Source organism: Paroedura picta, chromosome 4 (genome assembly GCF_049243985.1).
Source record: "Paroedura picta isolate Pp20150507F chromosome 4, Ppicta_v3.0, whole genome shotgun sequence".
NCBI classification, from domain to species: Eukaryota; Metazoa; Chordata; class Lepidosauria; order Squamata; family Gekkonidae; genus Paroedura; species Paroedura picta.
In genome coordinates, this window is record NC_135372.1 from 139,526,156 (window position 1) to 139,539,290 (window position 13,135).

At 46.3% G+C, this 13,135-nt stretch overlaps 1 protein-coding gene across 2 annotated transcripts in view; it reads left to right on the forward strand.

Moving 5' to 3' along the window:
• The first annotated feature begins 1,900 nt into the window (after nucleotides 1-1,900).
• The window catches only part of COL20A1 (collagen type XX alpha 1 chain), a 142,657-nt gene continuing 131,422 nt past the window's right edge, over nucleotides 1,901-13,135 (forward strand). For both annotated transcript variants that reach the window (XM_077335837.1, XM_077335838.1), the window contains exons 1-2: nucleotides 1,901-2,057; nucleotides 8,220-8,301. In XM_077335837.1, the coding sequence (XP_077191952.1) occupies nucleotides 2,043-2,057; nucleotides 8,220-8,301 (97 nt within the window). In that variant the 5' untranslated portion in view covers nucleotides 1,901-2,042. The remainder of the gene's footprint in view (nucleotides 2,058-8,219; nucleotides 8,302-13,135) is intronic.

Genomic DNA, 13,135 nt, shown 5'->3' on the forward strand with positions numbered 1-13,135 from the left:
CTCTCCACCTTAACCAAATGGCTGGGACAGATGCAGGTGCCGGCAAAGCCCCAAAGATGGTGGGGGGGAAAGTTTGTTCCCACACCTTCAAACACGGGGCCTCTGCATAAAACACCAGGGTGGCTATCGACATTCACACCCATGTTGATCAAATAACAATGGACCAAGTGCTCAGACAGGATCATACAGGACTGCAGTGAGAGAAAGATAGGACAGGAAGCAACCCATGGCAAGACAGGTCAAGTGATGCAAGCCATGCAAAGCAAAAGCCTCAAATATAAGTATGACATCAGAACAGTCAACAGCAAGGCATACAAGCATAGAATGACAGAGTTGGAAGGGACCTCCTGGGTCATCTAGTCCAACCCCTTGCACTAGGCAGGACACTCACAGCCCTATTGCTCATCCACTGTCACCTGCCACCCCCTTGACCCTTCACAGATCAAGGCAGATCAAGCAATACATGGCAAAAGCATATGGTTTTGACAAGCACAAAATCTTATGATAATTCCTAATGATATACCCCATGCACCAAAAACAGCATCAAATATAATGTTTTACCATGTCACCGCTTCCTTGCAGATATAACGCTGTTGACGTTATAGAAAAGCTGAGTTCACCATGACAGGTGCATCCAATTAAGGGGGGAAAGGGCAGGGGGGGGGGTCTACACTGCTCTAACCACCTGGAGGTTGGCAACCTAATCCCTTCACAGTTTGAGAACCATGTGAGTTGGGCTGAACCTAGCAGGCCATGACGGCCAACCAAGGGAGGTTCGATGGTGTGCGATGTGGAAAACCGGAGGAGACGTAAAGGAAGACTGGGAATCAATTGAAGCTCTATGGGAAAAACCATAGAGTTCCCAGCAATTCCTAGAGTTACATACATTTCCATGTGCCTCAACAGGCTGGATCGGAAGTTGCTTTGAAGCACTGAAGAGGGGAGCCATATCAGCCTAGGAGCACCTTAAGGACCGACAAGATTTGGGGGTACATGAGTGGTTGAGAGCCAGAGGTCCCCGTGGAAGACAATGGCAAAGAGATCTTTGACTCTTGAATGCTAATTATCCCTCCCCATCTTGTTGGCATCTGTTGGACTCAAATCTAACTGTTTATAGGGCTGAAGTAGAAAAGAACAAGAGTCCAGTTGCACCTTGAAGACTAGCACAATTTACTGGCAGGGGAGGAGCTTTTGTGAGTCATTGCTCACTTTTTCAGATATAGCCAGAACATGAATCCATCTGTCTATAAGTCTTGGAGAGTGGAGTGATTTCAGATGCTGAATAAGCAGGCAAATGACAATGAGAATTACAGGTCATCTCCAGATGAAAGAGATCAGTTCCCATGGAGAAAAGGGCTGCTTTGGAGGGTGAGCTAAGGATGCCAGCCTCCAGGGGGGCTCTGGGGATCACCTGGAATTATAGCTCTTCTCCAGACGAAAGAGATCAGTTCCCCTGGAGAAAATGGCCGCTTTGGAGGGTGGACTCCATAGCATCACACTCCACTGCAGCTCCTCCCCACCCCAAATCCCACCCACTCCTGGCTCCACCCACAAAGTCCCCCAATATTTCCCAGCTCAGAACTGGAAACCCTAAAGACAACAGCACCCGTGATTGCATAAGGAGGGATATGCAGAGTGGTAGCAGGTGTGGAGAAATCAACCTTGATAATGAGACAAGAAACCTAGGTCTCTATTCGGTCCAGGAGGATGTGATGTCTTCCACTTCATAATCAGTTGTCACTCAACGCTCCGTCTTTCTCATTCCCCTTTGGAATTCTTTTATAAGACAACTGCTACTGCTCTGAACACAGCTGAATGCTCTGAAGATATTCCTCAGGATGAGTGGTGGAGGAATATGATTTTGTTTTTTTCTTTCTCTCTCTCTCACTCACTCCTCTGACGTCTGAGCAAGAAAGCTTCCCCAAAAAGGGGGGGGGGGAGGAATTCTTCCAAGACAGCAGACAAGCCTCTGGCTTCCTCCCTGACATCTCCAGAATGCACTCGGATTCTTCCTACCACCCCAGCCAACTTCGGAGAGAATCATGCGAAGAGATAAGGTTGGTGGTATTTGCGATTCCCTCTGAAACCGATTCTCAGATTCTTTATGACTGCAATGAAAGGGATTCGGTGAGCGATGTTGTTTCAGTATTGTTGTTTTTTTTGCTTTGAGAAGGAAACCCAGTTTTAGTAGGAATTTTCGCCCTGTTAGTTTCCCACTTGTTTTGGATGGCATTTGGCAGGCTTGTATCCAGCGCTCAAGGGAATTTCCCCCCCTCCAAATTAAGGCTGATTAGGGAACAATTAAATGGACTCCGGGGAATGGTAGAGGACAGGAAGGCCTGGAGGATCATTGTCCATGGGGTCGCGATGGGTCGGACACGACTCCGCAACTAACAACAACAAAGGAACAATTCCCTTTCTCTCTCCCTACCAGGCACCCTGGGAGAGAAGATGGTGGAGCTAAGATAGTTACGTCTGCATAACTATATCCTTGAGGACTTGGTGTCCGATGGTTGAGTTTTGCACCTGGGTGTTACAAGGTGCCTGGGAAAGTGGCAAGACATGATCTGAAAGTGGAGCCAATGGGGACTAAATCAATGTGTATTGACAATCATTCTTAACAAAGAATTATCATGAGCTTAGTTCGTGTCTTTTTAATAAAAGGAAAGGAAAGGCGACTGTAAGCCGCTTTGAGCCTCCTTCGGGTAGAGAAAAGCGGCATATAAGAACCAACTCTTCTTCTTCTTCTTCTTCTTCTTCTTCTTCTTCTTCTTCTTCTTCTTCTTCTTCTTCTTCAGTAATCCCAGGGCTCTCTCAGCCTCCCCTCCCTCACAGGGTGTCTGTTGTGGGGAGAGGAAAGGGAAGGCGAATGGAAGCCCCTTTGAGACTCCTTTTGGTAGAGAAAAGCGGCATATAAGAATCAACTCTTCTTCTTCTTCAGTAATCTCAGGGCTCTCTCAGCCTCCCCTCCCTCACAGGGTGTCTGTTGTAGGGAGAGGAAAGGGAAGGCGACTGTAAACCGCTCTGAGACTCCTTCAGGTAGAGAAAAGCGGCATATAAGAACCAACTCTTCTTCTTCTTCTTCGTCTTCTTAAATTGCTTTGGCTGAACACGCCAAGCCTGTGTCTCGAGAAGTTGACTGGCAACCTGACCGTAAACTCACATTGATTCAAGACAATCCAGTTCACGTTTAGATTGCAGACAAAAGAAGGGGAAGGAGACTAACAAAGAGTACTTGACCTCTCACAGACTTCTAGCTAGTCTGGCATCATGGGTGTGGGAGTGTAAAGGCACTGTCTCTACAGGAGACACCTGCAGAGATGTGTGTCTCCATGGAAGGCCACGTGAAGGGAAGGGAGTGGACAAAGAGAGTGGCCAGAGGGCAGCTTCCAGGTTAAGAGAAAGAGAGGCACCTCCCAATGTCCAGGCATTCTGAGTTGCTCACTCCAGCAGTTCTGGATTCTAGCAGGAATCTATATTTGTTAGTTTTGCAGCCAAGTTCTGAACAATTGTAGTAACTCATATTGGCCTTCCTCAGCTCCCATGTCCCACACACCTGTATGTTCTCTCTCCTGCAATCCCCTGCCAGGCTGCAGGCCCTTTGAACAAAGCAACGTCTGTTTTTGTGTGAGCAGAATCTCGCCTCTCATTTGCAATTCTCCACTGAGCAGAGCTAATTTTTGAGCAGCGGCCCCCTTTTTATTTCTCAAACCATAGGTCCGCAAGGAGCCTTTTGGTATTCAAACTCACGCCAAGCACAAAAACAAACAGGGAAAGAGAGGCAAACGTGTACAAAGCAGGTACAATTACAAATTCGGCAAAGCGTCCATAAAGTGATGATCAGACGCCATGAAAACAGTGACAGGAGAGCACTTAAAAGCAGCTGAAAACAAATCGCTCGCTGATTGAAAATATTTATTCAGCTGTTCCAAGAGACAGAGTTAAAATACCTGAACAGGGGAGGGGAGGGGAAGGGGAAGCCAGCCCTTCAGAGATGGAGGGTGTTTCATGTTTGAGCTGCTGGCCAAAAGACTCATGTTAGAGGCAGGCAAGTTCGGGTGGTGTCTTAAGGACCAGAGAGAACCATGCAAGAGACGGCTGCTCTGAGATGCCCAAAATAGAGGCATTTCACAGTGAGAACTTGTGCTTCACAAGAGGGTTTCCAGGCTGAGTCTGACAATTAATGGGAAAGTAGGAAGAAGAGGATATTGGGGGGGGGGGGGAGGTGTCATGTGATGTTGGCTGCATCTTTCGATCTCTTTTGGGGACAATGTAGGGTAGCTCTAGGAATCCTTAGAAGTTCTGTGGCTGGGGTGTCAAACAGGCCAGTAATGTCCTATCCAAGGCTCTTCTCTAGCCTAAGAAAAGCAAATTACTTTTATCGCCAGAGGAGAGAGGCTGTGCATTTTGGACCTGTAAGCCAGCCTTTTCCGACCTTTTGACTGTGGAGTAAGCCCCGAAAAATGTTTCCAGGTTTGTGGTAACCCGGAAGTGATGTCCGCTGGCCACGCCCCCCTGCCACCACCCTGGACGTGAAGCAAACATCGCAAAGTTTGGGGAACAGCAGACAAGAGCCAAAGGCGATAAACCGAAAGTGACTGATAAACCGGAAGTGGCCTTCAAGGCCAGATAAGGAATTCACACTTGCACAAGGTCGTCGCTTTGGATGGGAAACATTGCTAAAATTGTGCTGAGATAAATAATAAGAATTGTGTTTATTAAATGTGATCTGGCCTTGAAGAACAGCAGTTATAGAATCATAGAATCATAGAACTGGAAGGGACCTCGTGGGTCATCTAGTCCAACCCCCAACATCACCAACTGGGTGTGACTAGGCCACTCCCACCCGCCCGCCCCCAAGCCCTGAAACTGGCTAGCAGTTGGCTCCGCCTCCTGCCAAGGACGAGAATTCAGTCTGCCATGGGAGTGGACAAGAGCTAAACCCCTGTTCCTGCTCACCTGCCCCCAAGCCCTGAAGCTGCCCCTGTTAAAAAAGTAAACCCCCCGACCAGCGTAACCCCTCTGGGGGTCTGGCAGAGTTCTGCTGTAGGCTGCCCCTGTGGTAACGAGTAATGGGTGGTAAAAGTGGGCGGGTGGGCATCAGGGAGGTACATAAGGGTGCTGGAATGTTAAGCATGTTTGTATTTTGAATAAAAAAAACTTGTCAATAATTGTGTTTTTCTCTCTTCTTTGTAAAGTACTTTGCATTATACAAAGGCCTCGCCCAACAAAGTGATAGTTGTGTCAGATCTGTCTGCTAAATGCAAAGACCTTGTATGGTTATTATCAGAAAAGACACAGTGTTTGAGGTTATTCCAAGGCATTTTCTTAATTCCTCTATAACCCTCTCTGAAGTCAAACATGTTTCTTTTCTGTAAAAAATCTGGAGTCTGTTTCTAAGCAATTCTGACCTTCCCAGGGTGAAATTTGAAGGGAGGGGTAGGAAGGGAGGGACTGCAGAATTTCCGAATTTCACTGCGTAGGTGATCAGAGGCAGGAAGTGTCTTCCCCTCCTTCTGCTAGAGCACCACCTAGTGGTCTGTAACATATTTTCTTAAAACCCTGAAAGGAATGAAGGTCCAAAAGGGTGCGTTGATTTCTCTTCAAAGAGAAACGAAAGAGAAATGAAAGAGAAAATCCTCTTTAGAAAAAGAAAAAGAGAGAGAATAAGAGGAATCAACGGCTATATCCAAACAGTGGATTTCAAAAAAGATTCCACACAACCATAAGAATGCTGATTTGATAAAAAGTGATATGCTTTTCTTCTGTAATGCAGCTGTCTCTAACCCCCAGTCTTAGGACCGGTACCGGTCCGTTGATCAGTCAGTACTGGGCTGCGGCTCCTCCTCGTCCTCCTCCCCGTCTGCTGCCTCGGGGGCTGCCCTGCCACTCTGCTGCTGGCTCACCTTTGGTGCTCTACAGCAGCCGCCATGGCTGAGGCTCCCCCTTGGTGTGGCACTGCGCAGATGCTGCTGGCAGTGCCCCCCAGTGGGCAGCGGGAAGTCAATGGTGCCGGTGGGAAAGTAAGCGGAGCAGGGGCTCAGGCAGCAGCGACGACGTCCCTCGGCAAAAGACTACCCCCTTAACCCCCCCCCCCGGGCCTCACTAAAATTCTCAAGCGTTGACCGGTCCCCAGTGATAAACAGGTTGGGGACCTCTGGTATAATGTACACATGATTTTTTGAGCTTTCCCCCTCCTTTTTTTGGTGAGGCAGCTGATGGCCTTTTGGGGGGAGGGGCTCTCCTACATCCTCAGGGCAGAAGGGGTGGCAGTATGCAAAACCTTAGATATGACCAGCTAGTTTCGAGTGCGTTAAGGACCCCACCAGATTGGGTGTAAGCTTTCAAGATCTGACAAACAGAGCATGGACTCTTGTCAATCTCTAAGATGCTCCTGGATTCGAATTTAGCAATCGGATTTTTAAGAACCCACTAAGAGAATCACCATCGCTTTGAAGAGGGATGCCAACCTCCAGGTGGGACCTGGGAATCCCCCGGAATCGCAGCTCATCTCCAGAGATCAGTTCCTCTGGAGAAAATGGATGCTTGGGAGGGTGGAATCTAGACCACTGTACTCCGCTGAGGATCCTGTCCTCCCAGGCTCCATCCTCAAATCTCTAGGACAACAAAATCAGAGTCCAGACCAACAAAGGTTTATTCAGGGCGTGAGCTTTCGAGGGCAAGCACTCTTCCTCAGACCATGACCTACCATCATGACAGTAGGAAAATAAAGCAAAAGTTAATCCTGTTAAATTAGTAAACTGTAATTAGTAAACTGTGTCACAACATCCAAATACAGCCACGTGATAATTCTTTGCTAAAACAGCCAATCAGTCCTCTCGAAATCAGTTGCAGTTCACAAAAACACAGGAGAAATAAAACTGTCTATCAGGGCCGGGCGTTTCAGGGACAAATAGAGTCCAGCACTCTTGGGCTTTGTGCCTCCATGGGTCTGGTCACCTTATCTAGCCTCCTATCTTTCTGCGGTGGCCCGGGGGTGGGGTGGGGGACGGGGACCTGGGAACCCTATCTGTGAGATCACTGGCTGTGAAATCAATGTCAATTTAGACTCTAATAATAACCCGCCCCAGATCTTCCCTTACAGAAAGAAAAGCATGCTTTAGGATGCTTTGGGCTGATCCTGCGTTGAGCAGGGGGTTGGATTAGATGGCCTGTATGGCCCCTTCCAACTCTATGATTCTATGATTCTATGATTCTATGGCCTGTATGGCCCCTTCCAACTCTATGATTCTATGGTTCTATGGTTCTATGATTCTATGATTCTACAAGTACAACGATATAGGCTAGATATCAGGGGGGGGGGAATTTCACAGTCAGAGTAGTTCAGCAGTGGAATAGCCTGCCTAAACAGGTGGTGAGCTCCCCCTCACTGGCAGTCTTCAAGCAAAGGTTGGATGCACACTTTTCTTGGATGGTTTAGGATGCTTTGGGATGATCCTGCGTTGAGTAGGGGGTTGGACTAGATGGCCTGTATGGCCCCTTCCAACTCTATGATTCTATGATTCTACAAATGGATCAGCTGAGGCCAGGTTCTGATCTGTGAGGCATTCTGCTAATTGTTTCTTACAGCGTTCTTTTCTGTGGACTGTGGATTCCTAGTGCAAACTGTTTTCCTTTGTTTCTGGGTTTTTCATAACTAGCTTGCTCAAAGTTGATGTGACCAGTGGGGAGCCTGCTTTTGACAGGGGAGCGCTCTTATCTGTCTTGCATTGGACTCTTTTTCACTGAGAAGTGTTGTCATCTGTATAAGAAATAATGATTATCAGATCTCTTTAACCAGAGAAATCCTGATAAAAAGAGAGACTATAGGATTATGGCCAAAATGGACATCTATTCTGTTACGCGAGAGACTTTCAGCTCTGCCTGAATTTCTTGGCCCTGTGCAATTATTATACAACTGAGAAAGTCCACTAACGAAACTAGATTTTACCTTGGCTCCTTGTCTGGGTTGTGTTTGAAGATGATTGCTAAAGATACTGAGGACAATAAATGTTTCTTCTTGCTTGGCTGAATGTTGAGCTCCAGTTGAAATATACAAATTGTTCTGAAACCTACGGGATGTATTTACACTTTCCTCCCCTTGCCTTTTGCCCTATAGGCAACAAGCATGGCAGCCTTAAATGCCAGACTCTCTCACTGCTAAAACAAGGCATTGTGGGTAAGAGCCTTTACCTTGACAAAGCTCTTCTTTTTTTCAGGTCCTCATGTTGGCCCATGGGCTCTTCTGGATTCCCTGCATCATGCTGACATGTCACATCATGCTACAGGTGTGTGGGCAAGGTAAGGAGATAGACTTTCCTTTTTCCAAATCCTCTGTTATATACTGTTGTGTACGCTGGCAGCGTTTAACTATGCAAAAAGTGTAAAGCACCAGCTGCTTAAAAGAGTAAAATAGTGGTTTTAAGAAGAGAAACAGATGTTTGTAAGACAGGAGATAGTCCTAACTGTCTAACTATTGTGGAGAGAATGCAGACAGGAAGTGTGCTCAAAGGAACAGGAATTCTCCAACTGAGCCAATCAGGACACAGATTGGTTGAAAACATACCAGGAAGTTCCAGTTGGAATTACAATCAGCAAGCAATGTGATGAAGACAACCCTGAAGGGTTGTTGTTATGTCATTAAGCTGCTAAGCCTTCCTCTGTGTCACACCCCCCTGGTGTTCCATAGTGGTCTCCCTTCCAGTCCCGACCCTGCTTAGCTTCCAAGCTCTGACAAGACCAGGGAATCCTGAGCTATTCAATCTCTCTTCCTTGCCACTTGATAGCCGTTCACAGCAGAGAATTTCCTTCCAAGCCGGGGCAGCTTATTGCATCCTGGATATTATGGATAAGCCAGATAATTCCTTCATTTTCGTACCCAGCTGCTGACATTCTTGAGTCTTCATTTTGGGGATCCTCAGTTGGGAGCCAAGAGCTGCGCTGGACTGGCGGAGCAAGAAACGGCTTCGTTTTTCATCAGGTCATGAATAGCCTTTCTGTTCCCTCGGGCACCCCTGCGTTTGCTCCAGCTAAGCCAAACAAGCGGTCCTTCTGAGATTTCCTCTGAGAAAGGAAGGCCCTTCATTCTGCTTCGGCCTGGGCAGCGTGTGAATCTGGTCTTTGTCTCCCTCCGTCTGAACTAATTTCCTTGCAGGAAGCTCGTAAGATATCTCGGAAAGGTTAACGCATACAGATGTGGGGAGGAGTTACATCCCAATAAACTGGTGATGGTTATATTCTCGCTGAATCCAGATCACGTCTCAGAAGTTTGGGGGCAAATAGAGCTGCAGAGTAACAGAGCATTTTGAAAGAATGCAGTTACCAGTCACCTTTCTGGATGAGGCACAAATCCAGACTCACAGCACTTGGAGGTTTAAAAGAGAGAATCTTTACTGCATGGATATTAACAGAAAATATACCATATTCATCAGCTTCAATATCCTTACTGAAGCAGAGTACAAAAACTTAAAGAGTAGTTACTAAAGCGGCACATTACAAGCCTCTTCTGGCTAGGCCAAGAAGAAGAGACCTATCCTTATAGCATTAAACAATAGTAAAGAATATTTTAAAACAATGTCCTTTCTTGAGTTAACTTTCAGTTTATTTCATTCCAAGGACGTCAGCCAGAATAGTTTCCCAGATAAAATCCTTTTTCTGTTATCTTTTCCTCAGTGGCAAGTCCTCTCTTTTTTAAATACAATAAATCTAAGTAGTATTTCTTCTATAACCTCAATAAACATAGTAATATAAATTGGCCAATGGCTCAAAATAGTTTGGAAATCCTGATCCAAAAAGACAATTTATATTTCTATAAGCTATACACAGTTGGCAGAGTTTAAATATGCAAAGAAGGGCTAAAGCACTGGCTACTTATAGAATAAATAGCTTTATTCAGGACAGAAACAACTTTGTAAAGGAGGAGAGGAGAAAGATAGTCCTAACAGTCTAACTGACTGTTCTGGAGGCAATCAGGAAGGAAGTACACTCAAAGGAACAGGAAGTCTCCGACTGAGCCGATCAAGACCCTGGAGGAGGTGATTTGAAAAATCCCAGGAAGTTCCCGATTTAAATATGCTAACTACACATCTCCTCCTATGCCCCCTGCAGGAGATTCTTCATATACCGTTGAATCATGCACACACCAGGTCTTGCAGATTCCAACAGGAATTACAGACCAGAGTCTCAGTAACCCATCCAAGTAAGTTTGTGACCTGCATAATAAGAAATCCAGTGGTGTTAGGAAAAGTTGAAAGCAGCAGGAATAGAAGAAAGACCCAACAAGAGATGGAAGCCTGTATGTAGCAGACTGTAGTAGTCGGGGAGTCTGTCTGTAGCAGTAGAAAAGTGCTTTCACAAGTCACTGTTGGCTTCTGCAGAAAAGGTACAAAAACCAACTCTTCTTCATCTTCCTCTCCTTCTTCAACATGTGTCTCTGTGCTGTTTAATCTCTGTTGTGTTAGTTGCTCTGCTAAATTATCCCAACAGAGCAAACGCCAGAAGAGATGGAGCCTGTCTCCCTCCCTCCCTCTGTGTGTGTGTGCGCCTTGATTCAATAGCTTTCTTTCTTGCACAAAGAAAGAGCCCGGGAGTCTTGCTGACTTACAGGCTGTCAAGGGCTGTTATTGACGCTTTCCCAGGCTTCCTATTTTCCAGGCAGGTGGCCTTGGAACTGCCAGGTGAAATTGCACAGTCAGCAGAACTGAGTTTCAGGAGCTGCCAGAAGAAGATTTTAATGGACAGGGGTGCTCTGGGAAGCCTGGCGGGCAACTGGAAGCAGCATTGCCCATCTCCAGGTTGAGGCCTGCAGATCTTTTGGTATTACGATTTATCTCCAGGCTATGCTCCCCTAGAGATTGTTTTGGAGGGTGGGGTACATAGCATTGTACCCATAGAAGAGATGGGGGGTTTTGTTGCCTGCTTTTCTCTACCCGAAGGAGTCTCAAAGTGGCTTCCAATTGCCTGCCTTTCCTCTCCCAACAACAGACACCCTGGGAGGTAGGTGGAGTTAGGTGGAGAGAGCTCTGAGAGAACTGTGAATAGCCCAAGGGATACAGCACAAAACCAAAAAGGGAAACAAAACCCAACCTAACTAGACAAGTTAGGAACCTTAAAGGCTGAGCTAGAAGGGAAGTTTAACATGCAAATATTTATTACAGTCAAGTGCACATATTAAAAATCAAAAACAGCCTCAGCCTCCGCCTACCTCCCAGGGAAAGGAAGGGAACGCGGTTGTAAACCACTTTGAATCTCCTTCTGAAACTCCAGAAGGACTATTCCCCTTCTGGAGTTTCAAACCCACTCTTCTTCTTCTTCTAACTGGAAGTCCGTTTATTGGGCATCTCATACTCTGTTTTGGAATACACAGGCTCTGTAGTGTGCATGATTCAACAGCACATATGAAAGAGTGTCCTACACCCATAAAGGCTACTAGTGCCTTACCTGGCCCCAGAACACTTCGCCCCAGTGGCCCATATGACTGTCACCTCCAAGCTAGACTACTGTAACTCACTCTACATAGGCCTACTCTTGACCCTGATCTGGCAGTTATAGCTGTTCCAGAATGCAGCTGCTCCGGTCCTTACTAGGACCTTATGCAGAGCCTGCATATGACTGGTCCTCCAACAGCAGCATTGGTTGACATTCGAATTCCAGATCAGGTTTATACTATTGGCTTTTAACCATTAAGACAGTGGTTCTCAACCTTCCTAATGCCGGGACCCTTTAATCCAGTTCCTGATGTTGTGGTGACCCCAACCAGAAAATTACGCAAGGGTTCTTTCACAGAAATTAAACCGAAACTGACCAATGGCGTGAAAATCCATTGTTCAGGATTGTATATAAATTGGGTTTTTTTTTTTCTGGGGATTCTCAGTTCAGTTCTGCCCCTTGTCCCACTATGCCGATCTCACTCTTTTCTGCTGATCCAGAAAGACCAACGCTCTATCTCGATCTACCCCGCAAGGCTGTTGTGTAGGTGGTGTAATGTTGTTAGCCACCCAGAGACCATTGCTGGTGAGGGGAAGCCTACAAATGACATCAATAAAATAATAAACAAATAAAAAACCCTGGAGATGGGGGGTTAGCATATTTAGACTGGGAACTTCCTGGTATTATCAAATCCTCTCAACCTGGGTATTGATTGGCTCAGTTGGAGACTTCCTGCTCCTTGAAGCCCACTTCCTCCCTGATTGCCTCCAGACAAAGAACAGTTAGACTGCTAGGACTCTCTCTCACACTCCTCTCCTCTCTTTCTCTACAAAGTTATTTCAGTTCTCAGTAAAGCTGTTCATTCTTGAAGCAGTTGGTCCTGAACTCCTTTGCATATTTAAACTCTGCCAACCCTTTGGGCCTAATTCTTAGCTAGATTGGGACTCTGTACTCCACAGAATGTCAGGACTATTCCTTTTGAGCCCTGTTTTTTTATCCCCTTTCTCCCTTACCTTGCTAACAAAATGACGTAAAAGGGAGAACAGGGGGCTAGCCAACCTGTTAACTGAAGCTTTAGAGACCAGGACTGGATCTGCACAGAGCTTTCCCCCCTCCCCCTGCTTTCGATCCTGCTGAATTCAGATCTATTTGAACTTGAGTCTTTGTGTTCCCCCTCCCCCAACTTGAAACAGAAACCCATCTGCACAAGACTGCGAGCAGGCGGGGTGGAGTGGGGAGATGAAATGAGCAGAGACAGCAGCAGCCTCTCACAGAATGAGGCAAATCTCTGCTGCGAGAAGTGTGGATTCTGGAGCACAGTCACCTTAAACCTTTAAAAAATAAGCTGCACACTTACTCATGTCAATTTTTCAAATATCGAGGGTTATATCCACTCCAGGATGTTGCAGGGGAAAGGTAGGGTCACTTTGGATCAATCTTGCTTGTTGCAGATGAAAAATTCAAATTGTCCAAAATCAAAATGGAAATTGCATTCATTGTAGACAGCAGGGTTGAATCGACCTGGGATTGGAATAAAATCTCTGTGCAGATTCAGCTCCGGTCTAGGAGCACTGGATTCGAATGATGGGAAAGGAGGTTCCACTTACTTATTAGAAAGTTTTTTCTGATGACAAGGGTTGTTCACAGATGGAATCTGCTGCTACAGAGGGTGGCAGAGTCTCTTTTGTTGGAAGTTTGGAGGAGGAGA